This window comes from Vespula pensylvanica, chromosome 15 (genome assembly GCF_014466175.1).
Source record: "Vespula pensylvanica isolate Volc-1 chromosome 15, ASM1446617v1, whole genome shotgun sequence".
NCBI lineage: Eukaryota > Metazoa > Arthropoda > Insecta > Hymenoptera > Vespidae > Vespula > Vespula pensylvanica.
Genome location: NC_057699.1, coordinates 4,816,261 through 4,842,073, shown reverse-complemented (window position 1 = coordinate 4,842,073; position 25,813 = coordinate 4,816,261). Strand labels below are relative to the sequence as shown.

Genomic DNA, 25,813 nt, shown 5'->3' with positions numbered 1-25,813 from the left:
AGAGAGCTCGCGCCGTAGAACGCAAGAGGGTGGATAGCGCGTTTCTCATACCATTCACAGTTCCTTCTTATAAATCTTTATTGTCCCTATAAGGATCTAGGCCGCATTTGATTTGAAGGTTGCGTCCCTTAATAAAAATTCATTCGGGACAGATAGAAATGATGAAACTACGAAATATGAGTACTTTTGCATTCTTGAAAAAGTTTTATAAATTTTTGTTTACAAATTATTACGTCGTCGCTTTTATTCTACAGCATCTCATCTTTTTTTGAATTTCTTCTTTTTTGCTGTTTGAGACACGCACAGCGTAGACACACAGTTTTTGAAATGGTCGTTTAATATCTTGGAGGAATGGCCTTGGTTCTTCTTTTCCAATTTTTTAACCGGAATTCCGTTCGAATAGTATAGAAAGAGTACTACGTATGTAGTCTTTTTCATAATCTGTCACGCATAAGCGTGTTTATGGTTATTTCGGACGTAGGATTATGCAAGGGGCATAGTACAGGAAAGAGATCGTTATTCGTAAGTGGCGACAGTTTTATCATTCGGTTGTACTTTCATTTTTGTAGTTTACATTTACTCATATCTTCTCCATATACGTCGTCAAAGTCGGAGATGCTTCGCGAGCGAAAGGTGGCCGAAGGATTCGCCAAAGGATCCCGAGGCATTCGAAACTCGGTGATTTGCCAAACAAGCATGGCGACACAAAGTGTCCTACCATATAAGCGTAAAGGTCGGTACGCAATATGCGCGACGGTACGCGATATGCCTTTCCACGATTATTTGAAAACTGCCAATCGAGATACTCGTTAATTACGATTCGATACGAAATCTTGAAAATCTGAAAAATTTCTCTTGAATCGATTACGGAGCATCTTCAATTTGTTAGAGAATAAACATATATAGAATCGTTGATATATAGGAAAAAGGATTATTATCAATAGATAGTTGTAATCCTTTTCGTTTTCCTCTCAATGTACTTTTATCTCTTAATTGGAATCGATTTAATTTTTTAGAAGAAAAAATCTCTCATATAAACACAAAGAATCTCCATCATATTTAGCACGATGCGTGACAACAAGTTGAGAGGATCGATGTATTTTCGAAATAATAATACTAATAACGCGTAATAACGTAATTTCGAAGATGGTCAGGCGTCTGAGGAATTCGATTTTCGCGGGCTTCCTCGACAAGTTCCGATTCCTCTCGTTCCGCGGTTCAATTTGGGGCGCCAGGATTCGGAAGTAGTCGGCGGTAATCGGGAATAGTCGGAAGTACTCGGAGTTGCGTGGCGCGGCGTGGCGGTCGGGCATCGCCGGCCGAACGCGAACGATCAGTGATGGCCGCGGGGCTGCCGAGGCGCGGGTCGTATCGACGTCTGACCGGCTCGTTTATTTATCGCTCTCTCTCTCTCTCTCCCTCCCTCCCTCTCTCTGCCTCGTACTACGCGATACGTTCTCGCTTCTTCGTTCGTCGAGAGAGAGAGAGAGAGAGAGAGAGAGAGAGAGAGAGAGAGAGAGCGTTCGTAGGAGAAAGAAAAACGGCTTCGTTTCGATTCGACTCGAAACGTGTTAGCTTTTCTAAAAGGTTTTCGTCGAACGCCATTCACACTTTCTGATTTTTCATTCTCGATCGACTACTTTTAGTATCGAACGTTTTCAATGGTTGTTGTTGCCTTGTGATTTTCGTGCCACCGCCACGATACGCCAAGTTCGTGCGTGTCGCGTTCAACGAAGCAAGATAGATGTAGGAAGAGGAAGAGGCAGCGTGGGTACGGTTTTTTTCAAGATTCGCAAAGCTTTCCTCTAAGAAATATCCAGGTACGTCTATAAATCCAGAATACGATAAAACGATAATACGACAACTCTGCGCGTACGAGTCTCGAATCGCTGCTTTCTTAGCTCGACCGATTGCGATAAGAGAGACTAATTATTAGCTCTTCTCGCATTATTTCTCTCTTCGCTCGCCTCGTCGTCTCTTCCGATCGTTGCATCGTTATTAAATAGCGCGTCGATGGTAAGCGATGCGATTCGCCGAGAAATATCATTGAACGAAGCGATCGAAGGAATAGAAGGAGAGGTTAAGTCTTTCTACTTCGTGCGGGGACCGATCTTAGCACCTTCTTTCACTTTTAAATTCTTTTTCATATCTTTTGCACGGATTCTAACCGTTCTCCGATCTCTTTTCGGATTAAATTTATAAAGTAAACGATTTTCTTTCGGGATTTTCGATCTATCGTGCATCGGGGAGAAAAAAGGTGTGTGCGTATTTATTCTCGTCTCATTATCGGCGCGCGTACCAACGTCGCTAACGTCAAAGAATAAGTCACGTCGAATGCGATTAAATCGTATTTATGTATGCATATTGCTAACGCGATTTAGCGGTCGTTGCTCGTAATCGCGCAGGCACTTACACACGCGCGCACACACATACGTCGGACACACATCTTAAGGAGAACGAAGTTAACTCGGATATTGAATAACCGTAGATGGTTGAATCTACGAAAGTGCAATCGACGATGCCATTAGTTTCGTAAAGACGTCGATAACTGCGTTGCGCCGAATAACGAGACGAAATAATGATCAAATTGCCTCGATGTTTCCCTCTTTCGCGAATAGTACATTCGACTTATTACGCGACTTACTTCGTTCCTCGTTACGTTTGAAAGCTACGAGACAATACAAGTTTAATACCGTCCGAGACAGGATACGCTCGCGAGTTCAATGAACTCTCTTTCCCATTCATGCCGTAGAACGATCTATTTTTCCTCGGTTGCGTCCTAGAGAGACTCGGAATTGTTCAAAGTTCTTTTGCGACTTTTCTATGCTTACGTTACTAAGCCTGGAGGTTTTGACGTGCTCGAGAATATCGAGAAAGTTTAGTCGTTCGGTTAGCTCTTCGAGCATCTCTAGAGAAGAAGAAAATCGTTCCAAAAGCGATCAAATGAAACAGGGTAGATTTGTCACGATCGTTTCAGAGATATGTAGACGATATACGTACATATCCTCTGTACATCTCGATCGTCTCTCTAGGGTCGCTCCATCCAAAGTTGGCCGCGCCTTTTGGTCGGCTATCCCATTTCGCGCGTTCCTTTCTACGGACCGAAACGCTTTTCTCCCGTGCGTTCCGCATTCCCGAGCGTTCCTATGTCTCCTCGGCCGATCTTATACGCCCCCACCTGGCCCACTTATCGTATTGATTCAAACTTGGCCACTCGCTCCTTCGCTTCTTCCTGCTTCAGCTTCATTTCTTTCCTTCTCTTTTTCCTTCTCTACTTTTTCCTCTCCTCCTCCGCCGCTTCCTCTTTCTTTTTTCTCTTCCACTTTTGACCCTCTCTCCATCTCTAGCTCGCTTTACCGAGCATTTTCCAATTTTTTGCGTTTGCTTTTTTTTAACAACCTCGACGATAGCACAAAGTCCGATATGTCGAAGATCGAAAAAGTGGCGGGAAATACTTTTTAACTACCCACGATGGCGTTTGGGATAGCGACGCTGGGTATAGAGAGAGAGAGAGAGAGGATTTGGAGATAGGGCAGCTTTGAAAAGTACGATTCCAAGTTCGCTCTAGCGCTTAATGAAACGGGAAAAGTGCTCGACGATCCGAAGGGAGTGAAAATGGGAAAGGCTAGAGGGTGGTTCACCCTTCTGCGCAAAACATCATTTTCCATCGTATCGCGTTTCGCGCAACGAGACTCGAAAGGTCACTCCCCGATATCGGAGATCCTCCTCATTTTTACGGCTCATTTATTTCCAATAACGAGTCGAGAGGCTTTTCCCCCCGATACGATTAAGTATCTTTCTCGATGTTTTCAACCCTTTTCAGAGAGTATACCTCGCGGAATAATACGCGCACGTTTCGTCCTCGAACACGTCGTAGAGACGACTCGAGTAAAGAGAAGTATCAAAGTATCCCGATCGTCTTTCTCAGCCGTCTCCGTCTAATTCTTATTTTCATTTTTTTCGAGGAAATAAATATCGGATAGATCTTTCGAAAGGCGATAATAATCGTGCTACTAACGAATATGACATAACTTGTTATGGCGTCCAAGTTAAACGGTACTAAACAAGAGAATAGGAATTATCGACTCTTTCCAAGAACGAACGATTAACGTGCTATTCTCTCGCGTTAACGAACTTTAATTAACGAGATGCATTCCGTGTTGCGGAAAGACGTTGTTTCGTTTCGATTAGAAACTCGACTCCTTGGTCGTTTCTCTAAACGACGACATTTGTCTCTGTCGTCGAGATATGGCGTTTCTTTCCTTTGTCGAAGAGAGCACCTGTCTCCGTTTCTATTCGGCCAGACGACAATCGAGCAAGAGAGAGTTATATGCTACGGAGTTATCGATCTTTCTTTCCTCGTTGCCGCTAAGAAAGCCTTTTTCTTGCAAACGAATGAAATTTTCCTAATAATTCTCGAAAATTTATATCATCCTATCTCTCTCTCTCTCTCTCCTCCCGCTGCTCCCTCTCCCTATCGTTCGTCGAATCTTACTCTATTTATTATTACATTTGTTATTTTTGATATATCCTTGTTTTGCACGCGATGTTGGCGAGTCGACGCCGTCCGTTCATTGAAATATCGGTGCCGTCATTCGCGCGCTTTAATATTCCGACCGAACGAGCTCGTCGTTTTTATTGCATAACCTTTGGGGGGAGAAAATGAAAAAAAAAAAAAAAAGCTATTCTTTGTCGTTCCACGATGAAAGAACGATGGAATAGTCATCGATGACCACTAAAGAACGAACGTCCTTGCTTCGAAACGCAAGATTTTCATCTAGCATGCGAAAAGATACGCTCAATGATTTCTAGATGTCGATACTGTCTTTCTAAAAAGAATATGACAAATATCAAAGTCCTATCGCGTGTACAAGGAATAATGTATGTAAAAAAGTAAAATATTAAGTACGCGTATCTCGGGCAGAGATAAAGGGACGTGCTTGAAAAGCTACATTCTCAGCCGCTTTCAAAGGATCAACCTCGATGATGAATCTCGATGATTAAAGGCGAAAGCGAGAGATGCCTAATCAAAGGAAGAGATATGCGCGTCGTTAATTAGCTAAAAGGTTTGAAAGAGACCAAGTTTTTAACGTTGCTTCGCTCGTTACTAGTCGGATATTTTATTGGCACGATGTTTTTTGATAATCCACGCGCGGGCGTGTATGTGTCCGAACGATCGATAACTCGATTTTCCCTCATATGTGTGTGATCTCGGTGTGTACTCTCTTTCTCCCCCCCCCCCACCCTCCTCTTCGTTCTTCCTCCCTCTCTTCCTCCCTTTCCCTCCCTGCCCCTCTTTTTCTCTCGCGTTAGGCCTCCCAATCGCAGCTTCACCCTCTTATCCGCATCTCGTCAGTCTGTAAAAATAATTCGAGCATAATGGAAGATCGCGAGGAGGAGCAGGAGCCGGTTACGGAGAGTAGATCGGAAAAAAACGGAATGTCTTTCTAAAGCAAATGAATGTAGGATCGTCCAATTTGATCGTCCGAATAATTACTTTTTTCTTTGTTAGGAAAATGGCGGAAGAGGTCGCAGGAGGTTCTAGCAATAGCAGCAGCGGCGAAGCCAGCAGATTGCAGCTTCTGCAAGAGATGCGCCAACAAAACTTTGATAGCATACGATTCGCTTCTTATCGTACAGCTTGCAAGCTTAGATTTATTCAGAAGAAAGTTCACTGTAAGGATCACGTGCTCGGAACCTTATTAAGCTGTTATCGTGGCATCTATTCAGTCGATATCTTGATTCTTTTCTTACAGTGCACAACGTAGACATATGGAATGTGATCGAAGCGTTTCGAGAAAATGGCCTAAATACTCTAGAGCCGTCTAGTACGTTGGGAGTATCTAGGCTAGAAACTCTCCTGTCTTCCTTATTTCATGCGCTTAACAAGAGGGTGCCGGTGTCTCAACAAGCCAAAGTCGACGCTACCACGGCGCTGTTGATGAATTGGCTCTTGGCGGCGTATACCAGTGGGTACGTTCGAGAACGATATGTTTCGCTGCGTTATGATTCTCACACGGATCTCTTTTTCTTTTTTCTTTCTTTCTTTTTCCTTTTCTCTTCTTCTCTTCCCGCTTCTTTCTTTTTATACATTTCTTCCTCTTTCTCTCTTCCCCCTCTCTTTCTTCTTTTTTTTTCTTCTTTTCCAGGGAAAATAATAAGATATCCGTATTTTCGGTGAAGGTGGCATTGGCCACGTTGTGCGCTGGGAAGCTCATGGACAAGTTTCGATGTGAGTCGTCATTATTTTTCTCTCCTATTCTTAAAGACCAAAGGATGGCAATATTTGAGACGAATGTGACGTTCGAATCTCGTGTTCATGCAGATATATACTCGCAAATATCCGACGGTAACGGACACATGATACACTGGAGGTTCGCCGACTACTTGAAAGAGGTTTTGTCATTAACGGCAGCGGTCTACGAGTCACCGTCCTTTGGATATTCGGAGGGTCTCGCGAACACCATTTTCCCCCCTGTAAGTTTCTCCTTTCGTTTTTCATTCGAGGCAGTTCCTACCAATTCCTCCTCGTTTCATTTCCAGAATTCCAAAGTGACGGTCAATGATTTTCTGGATACGCTCATGTCCGATCCCGGGCCGCACTGTTTGATTTGGCTCCCGTTATATCACAGAATGGCGGCCGTTGAAACGGGTACGTATACCCGTATCGATCTATTATTATATCCATTATTCGATCCATTCGGTCTTTAAGCAAGTCTCGATCGTTTCAGTGGCTCATCCCATCATGTGCGACGCCTGTCACAAGGAGAATTTTACCGGTTTCCGATACAGATGTCAAAAGTGTCACTCTTATCAACTATGTCAGGACTGCTTTTGGCGTGGCAAAGTTTCCGGGACTCATAACAACGATCACGAAACCAGAGAGTACAGTAGTTTTGTACGTAGCAGCCTCGTTAGATTCTTTCCCGTTTATCTTCATTTATATTTTATATCTGTAGTTCGTTCGATCGACTCGGTTAATTAAGCCCTCACGTTCGCTCTAATTAACGATGATATTTCCGTCGACAGAAATCGCCGAGCAAACAAATCGGTCATTCTTTGCGCAAAAGCTTCAGATGCGTTCCCGAAAAGGGGAAAAACAACATACCTAGATTTCCCGAGCAGCCAGAAAAAACGTTGGACTTGTCGCACATAGTGTGAGTGTCTCTTGAGAAAAAAGATGGAATAGTATTTGGTCTAGAATATCTCGACGGTGGTATATAATGTTGCAATTGGTATGAATTCACTGCGTTGCAGCCCACCGTCGCCTTTACCATCTCACAACGGTTTTCCAGATCCAAGTTTCATGGCTCCCTTCGATTCCGGATCCATGGATAGCCGATCTACCTTGAGAAGGTAAGAACTGGGACGAGTCTCAGTTCCTTTATTCACTTTTATCTTTGCTTTCTACGAGACTTCGCATAAGAACGTCACGCTTTACTTACTTTTTTTTTACGTTCTTTTTTTTTCTTTTCTGGTATATCGTTCAGTATGGATAGTTCAAGACTGGACGACGAACATAAATTAATAGCACGATATGCACAAAGGTTGGCACAAGAAGCTAGGACCATGGTAAGTCGACTAACGCTTATTTACCTTTTCGAGTAGTACGTTCTTTCTTTCTTTTCTTCTTTATTTCTTTCTGTCCGTCCGTCTTTCTTTCTATTCTCATCCTCGAAACCTAATGTAACAAGCAAGTGTGTATTTTTAATAATCGATCGATTTTACGCAAAGTAATTTGAAGCACGAGAGAGATACGTTTCAGCGATAATTCGATTTAACAAATTCGATTAAAACTTTTCGCTGATTCATCATAATGTGTCAGAACTAATTTTGAACTCGTAACGACTTCGACAGCCACGTACTACGTCCAGAATGTCGCAAGCTGACCAAGCGGTAAGTACTGGCCGTTAAGAAATCTAATCGCATTACAAATGCTTTACTCTACGTTCCTTCCAAAGTTCAATTATTATCTTTTCTTTTCTCTTTTCTCTCGTATATAGGGTAGAACACCGTCGGACGCCAATTTGGCATCGTTGGACGCATCGAGAGCGCAACGTGAACTTATATCGCAGTTAGAAGCGAAGAATAAAGAAATAATGCGAGAAATTGCAAGGTTAAGGTATACCTGTGTCGTTTATCTTCCTTTATATCGAGCCTAAACCTCCAAGTCATCCCGTCGAACCATCCTAGAGTCACGCATGTTATAACGACGTTCAGTTCAGCTTGATGTCTCTTTGGTTGCATAGCAAAGCATATTAGAGGAGAGAATACGATCTATACTTTGTCAAATACGATACATCGATTGTATAAATATTCATTCGTCGAGACGAAAGAACTCGCGCTTTAGATTCACATGCGTATATATATTTTTCTTCGTACTCATAAATTATTTTAACGGTGAAAAAAGAAAAAAGAGATAGAAGGAAAAAAGAATCGATTCTCTTACTAAACTTTTTATCTTTTTATATTATAGGAGACAACAAGAGATAGAGGCGGCAGGATTGGAGAATCCTGCTCTCATGTCGGAGTTGAGAGCATTGAGACAGAGAAAGGATGAATTGGAGACTCATTTGGCCACTTTGCAAGATTCCAGGAGACAATTGATGGTTCAATTGGAAGGTCTTATGAAAATGTTAAAGGTATGTGGATCGATCGGATTGGGAAGAGAGCGTTGTTATTTAAAAAAATGTTTCCCCTAATTCTCAAAGCAATTCTTTAGACTACTTGTCAAAACTTTCTCGTAGAATCATCAGGCATCTCCTAGATCAACCCCAAACAGTTCGCCAAGGAGCACAAAATCTCCTCCGTTACCTCCTGGTACAGTGACAAGTAGTAGATCGGCACCAGCCACTCCAGGTGGAACGTTGTCAACGACTCCTCAACAGCAACAACCGCAACAGCAACAACAACAGCAGCAGCAGCAGCAACAACAACAACAACAACAACAACAGCAACAACAGCAACAACAACAACAACAACAACAGCAACAACAGCAGCAAAGCCAACAAAGTCAAATGTCGCAAAGCTACCAGAGTTCCGTACCAACGACATCGGTACCGAACATGTCGGGCAGTGCTATACTTGGAACAATACAGAATCCTATTCCAGATAGTCTTTCGTGTGTCGGAGGCGACGTAAGGTAGGGTGGCATGTACAAAACGTATGCTATAAACACACGGAAAACAAAACGAGAAACATTAAAAATCAACGATACGAGAAAGTATTATGAGAATGTGTTGGGGAAGCGAATAATTGGAAGAATAATCGGATCAAAATATTCTAGGCGCAACCTTGAAAGTTTAGCGAATAGAACAAATATTAAGATTTCCCGAACAATTCTTACATCTTTCTTCGTATATTTTCATTTTTTCTCTTTTCCTTTTTTCTCTCGTTTTTTCTTTTTTTTTTTTTCTTTCTTCAAGTACGTACAAATAAGTGTACACTTTCATCTCGGAGCTACTTTCGCGTAATGTTTACCGAAAGAAATCCATTTTTATCCTGTGCGTGTATGCGTGTGTGCGCGCGTGCGTGCGTGTGTATATATATATATATAATCTTTCTGTTGATTATTATTTACTACATGCCAATTGCTCTTAGATGTCTGATTTGTTTCGCCTGTGACTGTACATACGCAGTAATATGTACTTGATTTTATAAATTTTTTTCTTTTTTTTTTCTTTCGCCCCCTTCCGTACATGTAGTCGATTTTTTCCGTTACGTCGATCGTAGTTTGTACAAATATCTTGCACAGTGAATGAATCCCGAATATTGGCATCCGAATAATGCCTATAGCCAGGGATACGATAATGTAGCGAACAATTGAAAATATTTAAAGAGAAAATGATTTTTGCGATATGATAACGAGACATTTGGAATCTAGCTATATTTCGATATTCCGGCTATAAGCTTGTTAAAAGATGATAGGTACTTTTGTTGCATGTTAACGTTATCGATGATACCCGTTTCTATGAGCTTTCGATGAGCTAGTAACAAGCACAATTTTGTACTAGTCTCGCACACAAGTAAACGTTAGAAAATGTCTATGCACTCTGTCCATTTTAGCGATTTATCGTCGGAAGAAGAAAGAATCGCTTAGTGTCACCTATGCTTCTATTCCTTTCACAACGCTTTACGACCAACACTTTCATCATCCTACATTACGTTAGTCTTACTATAATAAAATATAGCATTCAAACGAAACGTTTGGATACGTAGGAAACTTTCTAATCGTAATAATTACGAAATTGTTTCGTCTTTCTCGTTTTATTTCAGTTAAATTGGTACGTACGCGTGTGCATACGCGTGTGCATACTCGTGTACATATTTACGCGTTATCGTGAATATACAATAGGGAAGAACAGACTAGTTGTCTTCGTTTATACCGACATTTCACGATTGTGTGCGTGTGTGTGTTTGTGTGTGCGAATAGGTTTATAAAGTAAAAGTCGAATCGAAAAAAAAAAAAGGAGGAAAAGAAGAAAAAAGATTTGTAGATTCGTATATTAAGCGACAATAAGGGCGTCTAAAGGATCGAGGAATGATAGATAAAGATCTAGCACATTTGGATAAATCAAATTTGTACATAGAGAGACGTAAGGACTCTAATGCATTGATATATATACATACGTAAATGAGATATGACTTTACTCGTTAGACAATTTAGTTGTAAGCACTATGATACTGCATGTACGCCAAGTTTCGTTATTTTTGCCCATTGTTTGACACGTTTGAACGATAAGAGCTTATGTGCCATTTCACTTATTACGAGTATATTTTCTCATGACTATGTCATGGGAGTAAAATTATTCTACAAAGATATTAGATTCGAAAGTTTGATTAATTATGCTTGTGCAAATAATCACGCAGCATGTTGCAATAGCCGTTGAATTTGTTGCTGTTTAAAGTGGCTTTGCGCAAAGAAAATAGAGATTTTCGATATCAGGTCTGCGTTCAGGACAAACAGCCTGCCAGGAAGCGGTTCCAGCAGTGCGAATAATAGTTTGGGCCGATCCTTACGGAACGATCTGTTGGTAGCCGCCGACAGTGTTACTAATGCCATGTCAACGTTGGTCAGGGAATTAAATTCAGGTATGTTTCAATGCAATGTAATGCAGACAATTGATAAAGACGAATGAAAAATCATTTTTTTGTAGTTTCAAATGGCACTTAAAATTCGATATGCAAAAGAGTCCGTTCAAAGTTCGATATCCATACAATGATGGATTTCTTCACACTTCGGAGAGAGAGCAATAGTTTTTTTTTTCTAGATTCTTTTTTTTTTCATCTTTTTCTTTCTCTTTCTTTATTCTTTTTTCTTTCACCCTTTTAATTCTCATCTCTTTATTACAATCGTTCTCTTTCACGCGTTTCTTTATCTATTTGCTTTCTCTTTTTGCCAATTTTTCAGAATAATCCTTTATGTACACGCATAATAACCACACGAAGACTCGTTAAAGATCTACGGCCGCTCGTCTTTCTTCAGCAGCATGAGTCTATCTTACAATTAGTATTATTAGAGAGACAGTAACGAGTACTGTTGGAAATGTTGAATTCGCTCTCTTTCTCTCCTTCCCTCTCTCTCTCTCTCTCTCTCTCTCTCTCTCTCTCTCTCTCTCTCTCTCTCTCTCTCGAAAATTGAAAAGAGTTTTGGATGATTACAGAAGAGCAGGTGAGCCAATTATAAAGCAACAAATTTTTTATTATAGTTCAGAAGCAACTTGGCGATTTAACGTTTTCTTCGATACGTCAAATGAAACGTATTATAAATAAATAGAGAAAAGATTCGTGGAATATTTGTTGTCGACACGACTGTTGTTTACGTTGTGTTATAAAAGAAAAGAAAGGAAAGAAAGGAGATAAATGTAACGGTTACTTTGTCATTCGTATATTTTTCAAATTATTATATATTCGTATTTGTTAATGAGTGTGTAAATATATACAGGCATGATGTTATATGGCATTTTTATGTATCACAAATGCTATACAGCATGTAAAATGCTACGTAGATTTTAATTTAAATAGAAACGAGTAAATAAATGAATAGACGTTCGGTTTCTTCATCGAAAGAAAATCGTGTAAGTATTACGACAAAGCCACTGTTCGATTCTCATTACTAACACGTTGCTACAACTTAGATTCTACTCTAGTTGAAATCTTTGGAAAACGTTAGAGCGATTAAGAGTATAAAGAAGAATAGCGACTTTTCTCTAAACTTCATATGGCAATTGATATATCAAGGATGTATATGAAATTAATTTGATGCTACGATTCATTTTAAATTCATTAAAAAAAAAAAATCAATTTCAATAGATGTACGTTTAGTAGCTCGAAGGAAGAGAGAAAAGCGTCAAGTTAATTAAGTTTGTATCATCTATCAATAACGCGTTGGATCTATCTCTTAGCGAATACCACGAAAATCAATTTTTACAGCAAATACAAAACCTTGCACTGGAATACCAATACACATACATATACATTCTGCTTTCTAAGTTTGAACATGGTTACATTATTTCTCATTGATGTAAATACTACTCTGACCGCTCTCTCTCTCTCTCTCTCTCTCTCTCTCTCTCTCTCTCTCTCTCTCTCTTCTCTTCTCTTCTCTGTATACTTGCCTGTTAGTTAATATTTACTTTATTTCTTTCTAACTTAGAATAGATTTTAGAAAACATTAGTCTAGTCGTAGCACAGACTACACTACACGCAAGACTATTAAAGAGATATAAAATCGTAAAACGAAATGTACGATATGTGGATATATTCTTTTTCAAATACATCTCTTTTCGTTTTTCTTTTTTTTTTTTTTCTTTCCTTTTCATATCGATTCATCGCAGAGTACAGAGTCACGCGATTACGAGAATTTTGTTTACGCATAGAGAGGAGATAAACTTTAGTTCTATTTTGATAACAACTGGACTGACGGTAGACGTAAAAAAAAAAAAAAAAAAAAAAAAAAAAGAAAAGAAAATATATATACTTAAACGTGGACTCGAGCGACAGTCGGACGTGCTAAAAATATACAAAATAACACTCTAGACGTGTTGTGGAATGTGTGTGATGCACCCCCTGTGAATGTGTCCTGGTGGCTTGCAGACTCAGACCAGGAGGACCATTCTCACAACTCGGGACGTTTTCTCAGAAAACCGCTGGGTAAGTTGTTTACGCGTTGAGAGAACTAGCAGATCGTGTATACATACGTGTTTTTGTTTCGAGCGTTACGACCTTCCGTTTGATCTCGCATTTCTATCGTATTTCTTTTCGCAATCAGTATCTCGAGAGACGTAGCGGAGCTCGTACATACACGATATCATTTTCTCGTCCTCTTATCGAATAGTATCGAAATCGAGACAAAGTATTACGAATAAGATACTCCTTGTAAAAAAGAAAACATTCGTTTGATTCGCAACGTGACTGTACAAAATGTCAGTCGGCAAGACGAATATTTTTATCGTTTCGACGTTTCAACGTCAGATTCGACGAATCGTGTTAACGACAACGATTGTGATTTTTGATAGCTAAACGAGCGATAAAAATGATTCACGCAAGAGCACTTTTTAACGTTCAATGAGATTGATGATACGTAGACATTTTGATTTGGTAGGGAATTAAATTATTTTAAAATGGACGGAATTGTTTGCAGATTTCGAGGCAGGTGAAGACGGCGACGACAGCAGCGGCGGTGGTAATTCTTGGCGCGAGGAACTTCAACGTCGTTATCAACAGGAGAACGATTTTCTGGCCGAATTGAGAGCGAGGAACGTCAATATGTCGCAAACCGAACGCACTCCGGCCGCTTCGTCGAACGAACAGGAACAGGATAGGGGTGACAGAGAGGAGGCGGAAGGTGGAAAGGAGGATGAAAATGAGACGGATTGGTCGGAGGCTGTGAAAAGATGGGTAAACCGATAAATTAGAAAATTACGAATAGGGTCGCGAGAGTGAGGGAGAGAAAAGTAAAATTTTACGTTATACCGAGATTTAGGTAAGATCGAACAAAAGATCTCGGCTCCGCAGTTGTACGAGGACAATTTCGATTACGAAATGCCTCTCGAGAAAGGAGAATTCTCGATCGTAGAGTTTGATATCGATCGATCCGCGGTAGGTTCTTCGTACGACGTTGTCTCTCCTTATTTTCCCATTTTCGCACTCTTTCCATTAAATTCGACAAAATATAGGAAGATCAGTCGTCGCGACGGTCGAACGAGCGAGATCGCACAAAGTCGCGGATGCGTAATTATTCTGCCGAGAACTTTGAAGCTCCTTTGACTCGTCTTTTTTTTTTCCAAGCAAGGTTGCGTTCGCGTCTACGTAAGAGTACGCGCGGAAAGTCCATGTATCGTCGAAGGTGATATGTATCCGTCGCCTTGACGCGAAGAAAGGAGAAGCGGACGAAGAGGAAGAATAATATAATAGGTGAAATCTTTTATAAAATCCGTAAAAGCGACAGCAACGAGAAGCGATCGAGACTTACGATGTCTAGGGGAGTGTGTAATTTTTTTATACCTTCGTACCGGTTCAAATTTCACGATATACATAGAAATTGAAAAACTCGAACTCGTCGAGTACACGTTAAAAGCTTCGCTATAATATTTCAAGATATATTCAAGATAGATAACGTAAAAGTTAGAGAAAGGTCAAAATTCACATACCCTGTACCATTGCGATTCGTTCGCTTCTTTATCGAGGACGAATATGACGCCTCGGAGCTGTGCGACTCGTAAATCATTTGCCAAAGAGCGAAGAATCTTTTGCGAACGTATCGGATTCGGGTCGTTAGTTCCTACGAAGCGAGAACTAACGATTGGGGATTATTCTCCCGTATAGGGCAAGGCATTCTTCTCAGAATTCGCTCGAGCGTTCTTTCTTTTTCTTTTCTTTCCTTCTTCTTTTTCTCTTCGCGTTTCGCGCTCGTACACGCTCGCAAAGATCTAATTTATGATCCAACGGCTCTGAGGTATGATACCAAATCGTTAGGATTACGTATCGTATGTACATAGAAGAAAGTTTTTTACCGAGGTATTCGCAAAGTATTCGATTAATCTTTATCGTTTTATCGACGGATCGAATTGTAAACGTGTTTTGGTATTTGCCGATTAAAAGCTTGGACGGCCAAAGCAGAAACAGATCGCGACAGATCGTTGAAAGGAAAGCTTTTCTCTTTGCGTTTACTTGTACTTACTTCGAACTAACGCGGCTGGCTTGCGTCTACTTTGCGTGCAGCAGTCGAACTCGCAACATTTCCTGTCCGTCGAGATTCAGCTGGACGATCCAAAGGGAACGACGTCTTTTTGAGAAGTTTCCAACGAGTAGAAAGTCTGCTGCGCGCTGCGCATTTCGTCGACGTCGAGACAGAGTACTACAGACAGAGACACACATACGTATGAATACGTACATACGTACGTATTCGTCGGCACGTTAAATTTCTATATCATTATAATAATTTACCGATTGCTAAATTATATCGCGCTGATGCGCGTATGCACGTACGCGCATACGTTCGCGTGCTCCGTTGTAATGCGTACACCCAATATGTATAATGCGTATACGTGCAAAGATACTTGGTGCAAACTCGCGTATATGCGTGTGCGCATCATTTCCTATACTTGTTCGTCTATACGAATATGTACGGAGAAAAGAGCGAGCGGCGGTAGAGGGAGGGAGAGAAACTATGTAGCGACTGCATAATTCTATTGAATAAAAAATGAAGCGATAGCCGATAGTCGGAATAAGATCGATGTTTCATAGCCCACTGCGTTTTTGGCATCGAAGCCTCTACTATCGACGATGATACGCTTGAAAGAAGAAAACGTTTTGGCGAAAGGTAAAGAAACCTTTTTTACCAAACCTTTTTCCAATTCCTTTATTCGTAGCGTTTCGTCGGATATATCCGTTCGGTCGATCCATCCTTAATCGTCCATTCCAGTTCGCTCTAAGGAGATAAAGAAACGCCAAGAGTTGTATTTTTTTCGAGAAAACTTGGCGCTCCACGACATCTGCTCGACGAAATTAAACGTGTGCAAGTTGGTGATAATCGGTCAGCAGCCAGACGTTATATCTTTGAACGTTCTCTCGAAACTCGTGTATTTGCAAGAATTATGGCTGATCGAGTGCAAGCTAAAGGTGCGTTACGCTTTCCCATTCCCCCTTCTTCCTTATATCATCGTACACAAGCGACACCACCTTTTGTTTCTTCTTTCCTTCTCGTTTCTTTTTTCAGGACATATCCTCTTTGAAAGAATGCACGAAACTGGAAAAGCTTTACGTTTATTCCAACGAAATCGAACAAATTCCAAATCTGTCAAGGATCCCACGATTGGCTATTCTCTCTTTGTCGGGAAACAACATCGATCGTTTAACGGTATCAAGAGATATTTTCCATTTTTGTTTGCCGTCGATCGATATTAAATCGCGTTTCCTATCGAAACGATCCTGATCCAATTTGCGACGTTCACGTGCGCGCGAACTCGACGACAGAATATCGGAAAGTTGGAGTACTTGAGAGAACTCAATTTGGCCGATAACAAGTTGAAAAGATTGCCGAACGTATTCACGAAAAATTGCAACTTGAAGTACGTCAACCTGGCGGGTAATCGGCTGTATCGTATAAAGGTACCGTTTCCCCTCGCAGAGGGACAGGCGTACACTCTCGTCCCTCTCGCGAGCTTGATATTATTTCAGGACGTAAAGAGTTTGCGGCCGTTGGAAAAGTTGGAGTCGGTAGTTTTTAGCGATCCGCTTTACGGCGACTGTCCGATCGTACGACTTTGCAATTATCGCTCTTACGTAGTGTATTGGCTTAACCGAGTCAACAGGCTCGATCACTATCCGGTACAGGACGCGGAAAGGCATTGGATCGATTCTTTTTTCAAGTATGCTCGCCTTTATCATTTTCCTAATAAACTTACTCGAGACACCAAGCTGAAAGTATTATTATACAAGGAAGAAGATGACGCGTTGCAAGGTCTTGCTGCACAATAACATAAACATTTATTTCAAGTCGTTGAAGGACATGTACGAGAAATTTCAGGAAAAGGAGAAACGCCTTAAGAAGCTACTCCACGAGGTCGGAACGTTGAGATTGCAGGTGAGATCGCGTGAGGAGCGTACGACGTAGTCGTCGCCGTAGTACGATCGTCGCCTGTTCACGATCTACCGTCTTTACGCAGCCTAAGAGCTCCCAAGTTACGCCGGAGGAGACTGGTAAAGATTTGATCGCGTTGGAAGGACGAGCGTTGTCGCTCGTCGAATATCAGGACAAAAGATTGAAGGAGAGAGAAGAGATGGCCTCTCTGTGTTTTCAAGTAATAGCGAGGCGTTGCCCGCGTTGCGTTCAACATTAATCATTTTCGTTAGATCACCTGTCGACAGTTAAAGTTGCACATGCGCCACTGCGGTAACGTATATCTGCGAGAATATAATAACAACGGCGAAGGTTTAATGAAAATTTGTCAGACGACCCTGGAGAAATCGTTGTGTCCTATCGCGAACGAGTAAGACGCAAGGTTTCAATTTCGATAGATCGATGTACTTTCTACTAACGACGTTCTCGACGTTTCTCGACGACAGTGTCACGGGTATAACGGGGATACTCTTGTATCGAGTTACGGAGGTGTTTCACAAGGAGATCAGCGAGTATCGTATTTGGAACTATCAAATGGAGGATTTATGCAAAAACGAGAAATGTTCGAGGCTATTGGCCATTGTGCCAGGAGTACGGAGCATTCGGGAATGGCCGATGAGCGTGCTCAAGGGCGGATTTTATAATCAAGTAACGACCCGACGTAGACCGATTATTTTGAGAACGGCCTTACCATGCTCCTTTTCTCTCGTTTCCCGCCCTTTCTTTTTCTTTCCTTCCTTACAGAAGAGAATACGTCTAACGAATTGCTCGGCCATTGCCGATCCTAAATTTCACGAGAACATTTCGAAGCGAGAGAAGGATCCGCCGGATCCCTGCGAGAAACGAAGAGTTTCTATCCTTTTACGCGTACCGTTTCATCGTTGTACCGTGACGTAAGTAGTATCGCATTTCTCGAGACGACTTGAAAACGACTCTTGCATCTGAAATCGACGTACGCGGTTAAGGGAACGATACACCGACGGATTCCATCGATCGAAGGCGAGACAACGCGAAACCGTTCACCGACCGTGCCAAGTGTACGTCTTAACGAGAGCGAACCTGTCGGATGCGATATTCGTGGCCGAATACGAGTATGTATTCGAGGTATTGAAATATCTATCTTTGCGTATGTACATCGTACGTGTGTGTGTGTGTGTGTGTGTATACACGTATGTATCGGCCGTAACGAAGAACTGAAACGTCTCGTCCCCCCTCGTCCTATAGAACGATCCGATCGAGGAGAACGATAGGAGGGAAGAGATGCAAGGGACGACGCACTCAGCGGCCTCGTCGTTCGAACGTTTAACCAAACGCAAGATCTCCTTGTGCCTCAGAATCGACGAGGAGAAGCTTCTGACCTTGAGGAAAATAAGTTTAGCCGGACAAGGTATAAAGGGCCTGCTGGAGGATTCGATCGAATTGCCAAACTTGAGGGAGCTCGACTTGTCCTACAATCGTCTCGACGAATTTCCAAATTGGCGAATGATCGCCCACGTTAAGAAAATGAACGTAAGCTTCAACGACATACGGTCGATCAAGATGAAGGAAAAATTGTCTGCGCTGGAGGAACTCGACATTTCGTGGAATTCCTTGACAAAGTGCAGAAAGAGTCTCGAAACTTTGAAAACGTTCGCCCCGAGCCTAAAGACGCTGAACCTCGAAAGAAATCCTTTTTCCGATATCGTCCAACGCGACAAGATCGTTCTATTGACCGGCATATACTTTCCAAGTAGGACCGAAGTTCGTAACCTTGGCTTATTGGATCCGAAGGTGTTCGGTCTGAAGGTGGCTCGCAATGCCTTGGCGGAGCTTTACGATCGACACCCGACCATTTCCATATCCCACTCCCCGATCGGCCGGGTGCACTTGAAGAAGCCGTCGGTGCATTTGGTACGATTGCATTTGATCGACAATTGCATCACCGATCTCGACGGTCTCACGCAGGAGCACTTCCCGAAATTGAAGTATCTCGATCTTACCAACAATCTGATAACGTCCTTGCGACCGATGGGCTCGTACAACACCATAATCGAGTTTTATTGCGCCCACAACGATATTAGAAGGCTGCAGGAAATCGAGAATCTTAAAAGCTGGCAAAAATTACAAGTCGTCGATCTCAGCTACAATCCGGACGAATCAGCGATTTCTTACAAAAACTTTCTAATATTTCATTTGGTCGATCTGAAGGTAGCTTTCTGTTACGACTCGTTTACATTTTACATCGCCCCGCGTTACTTCGTTGCGCCATATACGCATCTCGTTTATTATCGGCGGCAGTATGTTTCCGGACAATGGGTGGAAAAGTCGAGTATAGCGGAAGCGAGAAACGTCCTTGGAAATATATTGGATCAGACGATGTTGCTGACGATGAACCTTGCCCCGAAATTGACGAACGTCAGACAATTGGACGTCGTCAGATGTTCCATCAGAAAGGTCGCTTTCAACGTTAGAAAAATGTTGGAATCGGCGATAGGTATTTGAAAATATTTTCCATCGTTCTTTTTCAGATAAATCTACCGTCGAATCTGTTACCTCATTTGGAGAGTTTAGACCTGAGTAGAAATCATATAATCTCACTCGAGAATCTAAATGCCCTACCGAAACTAAAAACTTTACGTATGAGCTACAATCGTTTGGAGACCCTCCACCTTGACAGATCGAACGAATCCGATGGCTTTCCAAATTTGTCCACCTTGTACTTGGATCATAATCGTATCGGCTCGGTAACCTTGACCGACGATAGCCACATATTTCCAACGTTGAAGCATCTCTTTTTGCATCACAATAGATTAGCGAACGTATACGGTATACGCTTCCTCTACATTTACTCTCTCGTTATAGTATTATATCGAAAATCGATTGTTGCGCCTTGACGATTCGTCCATTCCTTTTTCAAGGTTTACGACAGAATTCCACTCTGGAAATTCTGATAATAGATCACAACGAAATAGAGACGATGGACGTCGATTCTTTCCACGAGAATAATAACATCGCCTGCCTGTCGATCGAGAGCAACAAGATCCAAGATCTACGCTTCGTCAAAAGATTGCAGTCTTTGAGGAAGCTTCACGTAGCCGACAATCTCATAGCCGTAAGCCATAGAAACCCGCGCTTATTATTTATATTATATCGTAGAGCTAACGTTCTTGCACTCGCTAGATCTCGATCGATCATTTTCAGAACGAAAACGAGCTCGACAATTTAACGTTGTTGACGAACTTGGAAGAGTTGACTCTCTTGGGCAATCCGCTCTCGGAAACGGTGAATTATTATAAATTCGCTTTACGTAGTTTGGCCAAAATAAAGAGTATCGACGGATATAGCTTGTCGAATAAAACTTGCGGCTGCAACGATCTTTCCGTCTACAAATGCGTGCAAGTGCACTCAGAAAATTGATCGTTATCGTTTTAAAACTCTCCGATGATATGTTTATTGATATTAATGTCGAACAAATATACACGATGAAAATTCGTCTTTCATTTATTCGCGTAGCGAAACGTTTACAAATGTTCCACAAAAATCATAGATCGTGATCTATGACGCGTCGACGTGTTACCGACGCGTCAACAAAAAAAATCTTTATCGACCGAGTTTACGATTAGAAGCTTGGAACACGTTCGGTCTCTCACGATACGCGTCTATGGTACGGTGTTTTTGTTTCTAATACGCCGCCGCCGCCGCCGCCGCCGTTGTCGTCAGACGCAAGGAAACTGTTTCAAGATTCGAATAATTAATTTATAAGGTAATTAATCGAACGAAAAATCTAAACTTTCTTTGTTTTTCTTTTTTATCCCATTTTACTATCCATTAATCATTGATTTTGCCGAATACGTAGATCGATAATTTACGAATGTACGACAGAATTGAGGTTACCAGGAATTGGTAACGATGCGAATCGATTCTTCTTGGAACGGAGCTATTTAATGTGTGCGTGTGCGTATATTTTGTCACGTGTTGTATCCCTTTTCTTTTCTCAAGATAAACACCGACCGTAAAGATGTATTTGACAAGTTGCGTTAGGCGTAATTTGTTAATTAATCTCTTTGTGCACTTGTCATTTTTCTACCATGCAACAGGTAGCTATTATCTTATATACGTTATACTAGGTTACGAATATACATATATATATATATATACACACATATCGAACAAACTCGAGATCAATTCTTTTAGGGCAAGACAGCAACGTAAATAAAAATAGTAAGAATAATAATAATAATGTAATATCGCAAGATAAGAAACTTTCTCCGATAAGCGACATGGAATTACAACGAATAACAGAGGAGTTATTTCAAAGAGATTCTTGTTGCATCTACAAAAATATAACCGTGAGTTACCAAGGATGGATAAAAGGAGATAATATAACTGATAATGCTCCAAAACCGTAGGATATCTAAAAATTTATTACTTTTCTCATTGAACTTAATTTATGGCCAGACGCTTTTTCTACTTTTGACTTTTATATTTTATCTACAGATTATTGAAAGTTTCATCAAACGTTTCCTCACACCCGACAATAAAAAAGTTGAGCAATCTCTTTGATAACTATGAATTAGATATACGTCAAACGGAAGTTGTGACCAGACAAGAAAGCAAGGAGGAAGATGAATTTATTGATGCGCTTGTATCGTCCGACGTAACAACGGCAGTTATGAATTTTCTTGCTACGAAAGGATACTTTGCAATGAATCCGCAAACTTATAAGACCGTACTAAAATCTATTTGGTTTCATCTTTACTCACGAATCAAAGGGTCGATCGGTAGTTCAGGATTTGAGCATGTATTTCTAGTAGAGAAAAAAAAGGATAACAGTATCGTCGGCCTACATAATTGGATCTTTTTTGCGAAGCAAGAATCGTTAAATAATCTCAATTACCTCGGTTATGGGCGCAAAGTTCTTTTTGATAACGTCAGTTATTCTTGAAATGAAAACCTTTTTCGAATTTAACTATGATTGCCAATAAAGACACATTTTCTTTTCAGAAAGCTGCACTCGCAAAACTACATTTCAATTATAAAGAGCAATATAAAGCGTCGACGATGTTCATTGGAACGTTACCAGAATTAGACGTGGCAATTTATACGCTATGTTTCTATGCCAGACCAAACGCAAAATGTAGAGTATCTTTTGCAGGGCATAAGTTTAATGTCCAAACGTATACATGGCAACGAGATAATCAAAATTTCGTTGGAGCAGCATTTCCTCTCGTTTAACGACGATATATAAGAAAAATATATGTTCTTCGATATTATCATTGATAGAGATATTATTTTGCTTTTACATAAGACACACGCGCGCGCGCATATCATGCACATACACGCACACGTGACGCATGCATGAACGTACGTACGTGAACGCGATGGAAACGTAACGGAGCGCGCATGCGCATCCGTCTCCATTGCCAGAATATTCTTTAATTTACTAGTTACAACGACCAAGAGTGAAAAATACAATTATAAAAAAATGACGAATAAAGAATACTATTACGATTAATCACGAACGTGTGCAAGAGAGTATTACGTTAAATCGATAACGTCCCGTTTGTGATGTTTCATTTTACTTGGTTTTTCTCTTCCGACTCTTACATCTTTTTCTTTAGGTGCTTTTGAGACCGCATTTGTACTTGTATCAGCTTGTTTACATTTATGTAATACACTTTCAATGCTATTATTAAGATGCATATCGTCCTTATCATTGGTTTTTTCGTGCATTCTAGACGATCTAGTTTTCTTCAAGACTATGGAAATATCACTCTCCGTGCTCTTTAATTTGGAATCGTTTTCCGAGCTTTCATCGTCCAACGTTTCTACGAGCGAAGGAGGCGCATCGTTCCGTTCCACGTTACTCTTCGATACGATCTGCTTAGGAAATGTAAAGAATTTAACGTTAGACGAACGAACGATGAAAATAACAATTGTAAATAACGTTCTCTTATCTCGTCGACGTACGTGTTCTTTGTTACGCGTTGTCGCGGAAGAACTCGTATGCGTCCTCTTCCTAGCAACCGATCTTTTCGACGCAGCACCCGCCGACGAGCATTCCTGCGTTACTTCGTCTCTTCCTTTGACGTTTTGCGGTATCCCCGTGACTACGTGATTGGAACTTTCCGCGATACCAAGAATCTTTTCGAGTTCGTTGACTCTCGCTTGTAACGCCAGTTTTTCGTTTTTGTAATACGTAAACTCTTGGAGCAGTCTGAAAGGAGTAAAGCGAAAAGGTTTGGAGGTATTTAGAGAGATATTTAGAGAGATATTTAGAGAGATATTTAGAGGATATTTAGAGGAGACCTGCACGTCGATACCTGTTATCGGAATAGCACCGTGGAAGCCCATCGGACGTCATAGTCAACCTGGCGTGTTCGTCTTGAAGATTCTTGACTTTGATCTTTAAATATTTGATCTTTTTCAAATTAGATATAGTTTCTCTAAGGTAAGAAATAAGTGTAATGAGAAGATAGGAGAGAGATTTCTGGGAAATGACGCGAATCTTTAGCAACGCTTACTTTTTCATGACGGATATGTAAGTTAGAAGAGTGGCAGGATCTTTATCCCTTCCGACTATATCTTTGACGTCTCCCATCGGCGCGTCCAGCAACATTTGTATGCTAGAAGAAAACGGATAACGTGAGAACGGACGAAACGAAGGAGCTGGTCGATCGTCGGGACAGGAGAAAGGCGAAAAGTCGATAAAGTTTGTTACTTTCTCAGTTCTTCGAGCTTTCTCTTCAATTGCGCAATTTCCTTCTTGGCGCTTTCGTATTCCAAGAGTTGTTCTTTGAAATATTTGATCTGTTCCTTCAGCGCGTATATAGCGGAGTTTTTCTCGTTGGTTTCGCTCTCCAATTTCCTTACCTCCCTTCTCAGGCCCGCGTTTTGTTTCTCCAGGGTACTATTTTTGGACATGAAATAATTGATATCCTTTTCTTTCAACAGAATTTGAAACTTGAGGCTCGCAAGTTTATCTTGCGTGTGAGGATCACTCTCGACGGTGGTTTCGTTCGACACAGTCACGTACAATCTGTGAATACGACTGTGCGTTACTTTTTCCCTGCATTGCGGACAAGTTTTCGACCTACGTAGTAAAACGGGGAAAATGAGCGAGAGAATCGTTTCGGGCCGGAGTTCGAATTTATACGTTCCAGAGGAGTAGCCGCTTACCTCTCGAGCCACTGGGTGAGGCAGTCGAAGTGAAAGACGTGGCCGCATCGCGTATAGAAAATATCGTCGGGTTTTGTAAGTAAGTCGCTGCATATGACACAAAGGATATTCATTTTTTACGAGATAGTTCTTTTGGACGGGATCGCGGGCGTGCGAAGGCTTGGGAGTCGACTTTTCTATTATCCGAAACGTTTCATAACCTAGCTCGTTCTTCGCGGCCAAACGTTGCTTCGCGACGGACGATCGCACGACGGTCCTCAGTTGGGAGCAGCGAGAAAGGTTATGGCTTTGGTACGTCGACGAAACGTCGTTACTGCGACGATCATATTTGAAACGACGTAACGGGGAAAAGTCGATCCTAATCGAGTGCCGATCGAGCGTTAAACATGGATATATTCGTCCTTGCTTCTCCTCGGATTATAGCGAATGAAATATCTCGCGCGTGACGGGCGCCCGTTGGAAGAAAGAAAAAGGAAGAAGAAAACTGGACGGTGAGGAAGGAAAGACGGCGGCGAGCGATACTTTGGGCGCGATATCGGCTACGATCGTCGAGCTCTTTCGAAATTTCCCGCTGATTCTCCAATCGCCAACTTCAAGATCGTTCGAAGGACGCGAGATAGCGAGTGAATTTGACAGGACAAAGAAAGGGGAGAGTCGAGGTATCGCGTTTAAATAGACGCGTCTAACGTACGATAAGATTCGAGAGGCGAAAGTCGTAATACGTCGTAATTCGTCGTGAAAAATGACGGAAGCGAACGAGGAGGGGTTTGTACCTCGCTAGGTAAGAGAGATCTTACGCGTTTGGGATCTCTCGCGCGGTATCGAAAAGGCGACTTTTTCTTCCCGCGCGGTTGTCCGAGAATAAGAGAGAGAGAGAGAGAGAGAGAGAGAGGACAATGGACGCAGGACCAATCGCGCGTCCCGGTGTCGAAAAAGGAAAAACAGGCCTGCCGGCCGATTGGTCGAGCGTAACACCTGTCGTTCGGGCTCTCGGCGAATCGAAGGGGTAAGCTCGCGGCCCTTAGCCTTTCTAGGGAATCCGAAAAGATGCGTGCGAGATCGTTGGGAGAGACGGGATTGGCCAACCTGTCGAGAGACGTGGAATCGATTGGGACGGATTTCGGTCGCCTCGAAACTTCGGGAAGAAAGAAGAAGCGACAGTGTTACCTTCTACTCGAGGAAGGTACGTCTCTCCCGTGAAAACGGTGTCGAATCGTTTGAGCGTGCTATAGACGCGCGAGTAAAGGAATCGAGGTCGGCGACGAAGGGCAGCGACGACGGCGACGACGGCGACGACGACGGCGACGACGACGACGACGACGACGAATCGTTTCGGCGCGGCGCGGTAACGGTAAGAAGAAATCGTTCGTTCTTTTACGAGTTAGCTCATAGGTGCGTATATCTTTTCCTCTTTGCCTGCGTTGGATCGCGCGAACGACGTATGTAGACGTCGTCGTCGACGACGGCGATACCGGCCAAGTTTTAGGGTACTTGCTCGCTGCGACGTTTTACGTCGCGTTTCGTCCCCTCTTT

The 25,813-nt window shown here is 41.9% G+C and overlaps 4 protein-coding genes across 7 annotated transcripts; 3 read left to right on the top strand and 1 right to left on the bottom strand.

The window, feature by feature from the left end:
* The first annotated feature begins 1,515 nt into the window (after positions 1-1,515).
* On the top strand, positions 1,516-14,198 carry LOC122634554 (dystrobrevin beta). Its single transcript, XM_043823602.1, has 18 exons — positions 1,516-1,820; positions 5,513-5,676; positions 5,757-5,973; positions 6,150-6,232; positions 6,326-6,477; positions 6,544-6,652; positions 6,732-6,898; positions 7,030-7,157; positions 7,258-7,356; positions 7,491-7,572; positions 7,858-7,896; positions 8,004-8,122; positions 8,477-8,642; positions 8,748-8,953; positions 9,014-9,142; positions 10,946-11,091; positions 13,096-13,152; positions 13,643-14,198. Exons 2-18 carry the CDS (start codon positions 5,517-5,519, stop codon positions 13,909-13,911), a joined length of 2,328 nt encoding a protein of 775 aa, XP_043679537.1. The 5' UTR covers positions 1,516-1,820; positions 5,513-5,516; the 3' UTR covers positions 13,912-14,198.
* Positions 14,199-17,555: 3,357 nt separating this feature from the next.
* On the top strand, positions 17,556-20,715 carry LOC122634616 (leucine-rich repeat-containing protein 9-like). The gene is made up of 5 exons (XM_043823723.1): positions 17,556-18,226; positions 18,347-19,555; positions 19,630-19,927; positions 20,020-20,213; positions 20,303-20,715. Exons 2-5 carry the CDS (start codon positions 18,383-18,385, stop codon positions 20,516-20,518), a joined length of 1,881 nt encoding a protein of 626 aa, XP_043679658.1. The 5' UTR covers positions 17,556-18,226; positions 18,347-18,382; the 3' UTR covers positions 20,519-20,715.
* A 73-nt stretch (positions 20,716-20,788) lies between these two features.
* On the top strand, positions 20,789-22,616 carry LOC122634464 (poly(U)-specific endoribonuclease homolog). Of its 3 annotated transcripts, XM_043823435.1 has the most exons (5): positions 20,789-20,864; positions 20,958-21,198; positions 21,296-21,506; positions 21,599-22,031; positions 22,106-22,616. In XM_043823435.1, the coding sequence occupies exons 2-5, from the start codon at positions 21,120-21,122 to the stop codon at positions 22,334-22,336; spliced, it is 954 nt and encodes a 317-aa protein (XP_043679370.1). In that variant the 5' UTR covers positions 20,789-20,864; positions 20,958-21,119; the 3' UTR covers positions 22,337-22,616. The 3 variants fall into 3 exon arrangements, with proteins under 3 accessions (XP_043679370.1, XP_043679368.1, XP_043679371.1); XM_043823433.1 differs by lacking the exon at positions 20,789-20,864 and having other exon boundaries at positions 20,938-21,198; XM_043823436.1 differs by lacking the exon at positions 20,789-20,864 and having other exon boundaries at positions 21,106-21,214.
* A 23-nt stretch (positions 22,617-22,639) lies between these two features.
* On the bottom strand, positions 22,640-24,461 carry LOC122634459 (E3 ubiquitin-protein ligase TRAIP-like). Of its 2 annotated transcripts, none has more exons than XM_043823425.1 (6): positions 24,281-24,461; positions 23,823-24,140; positions 23,626-23,727; positions 23,425-23,547; positions 23,072-23,318; positions 22,640-22,981 (listed from the first exon to the last, which is right to left on the bottom strand). In XM_043823425.1, exons 1-6 carry the CDS (start codon positions 24,391-24,393, stop codon positions 22,640-22,642), a joined length of 1,245 nt encoding a protein of 414 aa, XP_043679360.1. In that variant the 5' UTR covers positions 24,394-24,461. The 2 variants fall into 2 exon arrangements, with proteins under 2 accessions (XP_043679360.1, XP_043679359.1); XM_043823424.1 differs by having other exon boundaries at positions 23,823-24,194; positions 24,281-24,459.
* Positions 24,462-25,813: the final 1,352 nt, after the last annotated feature.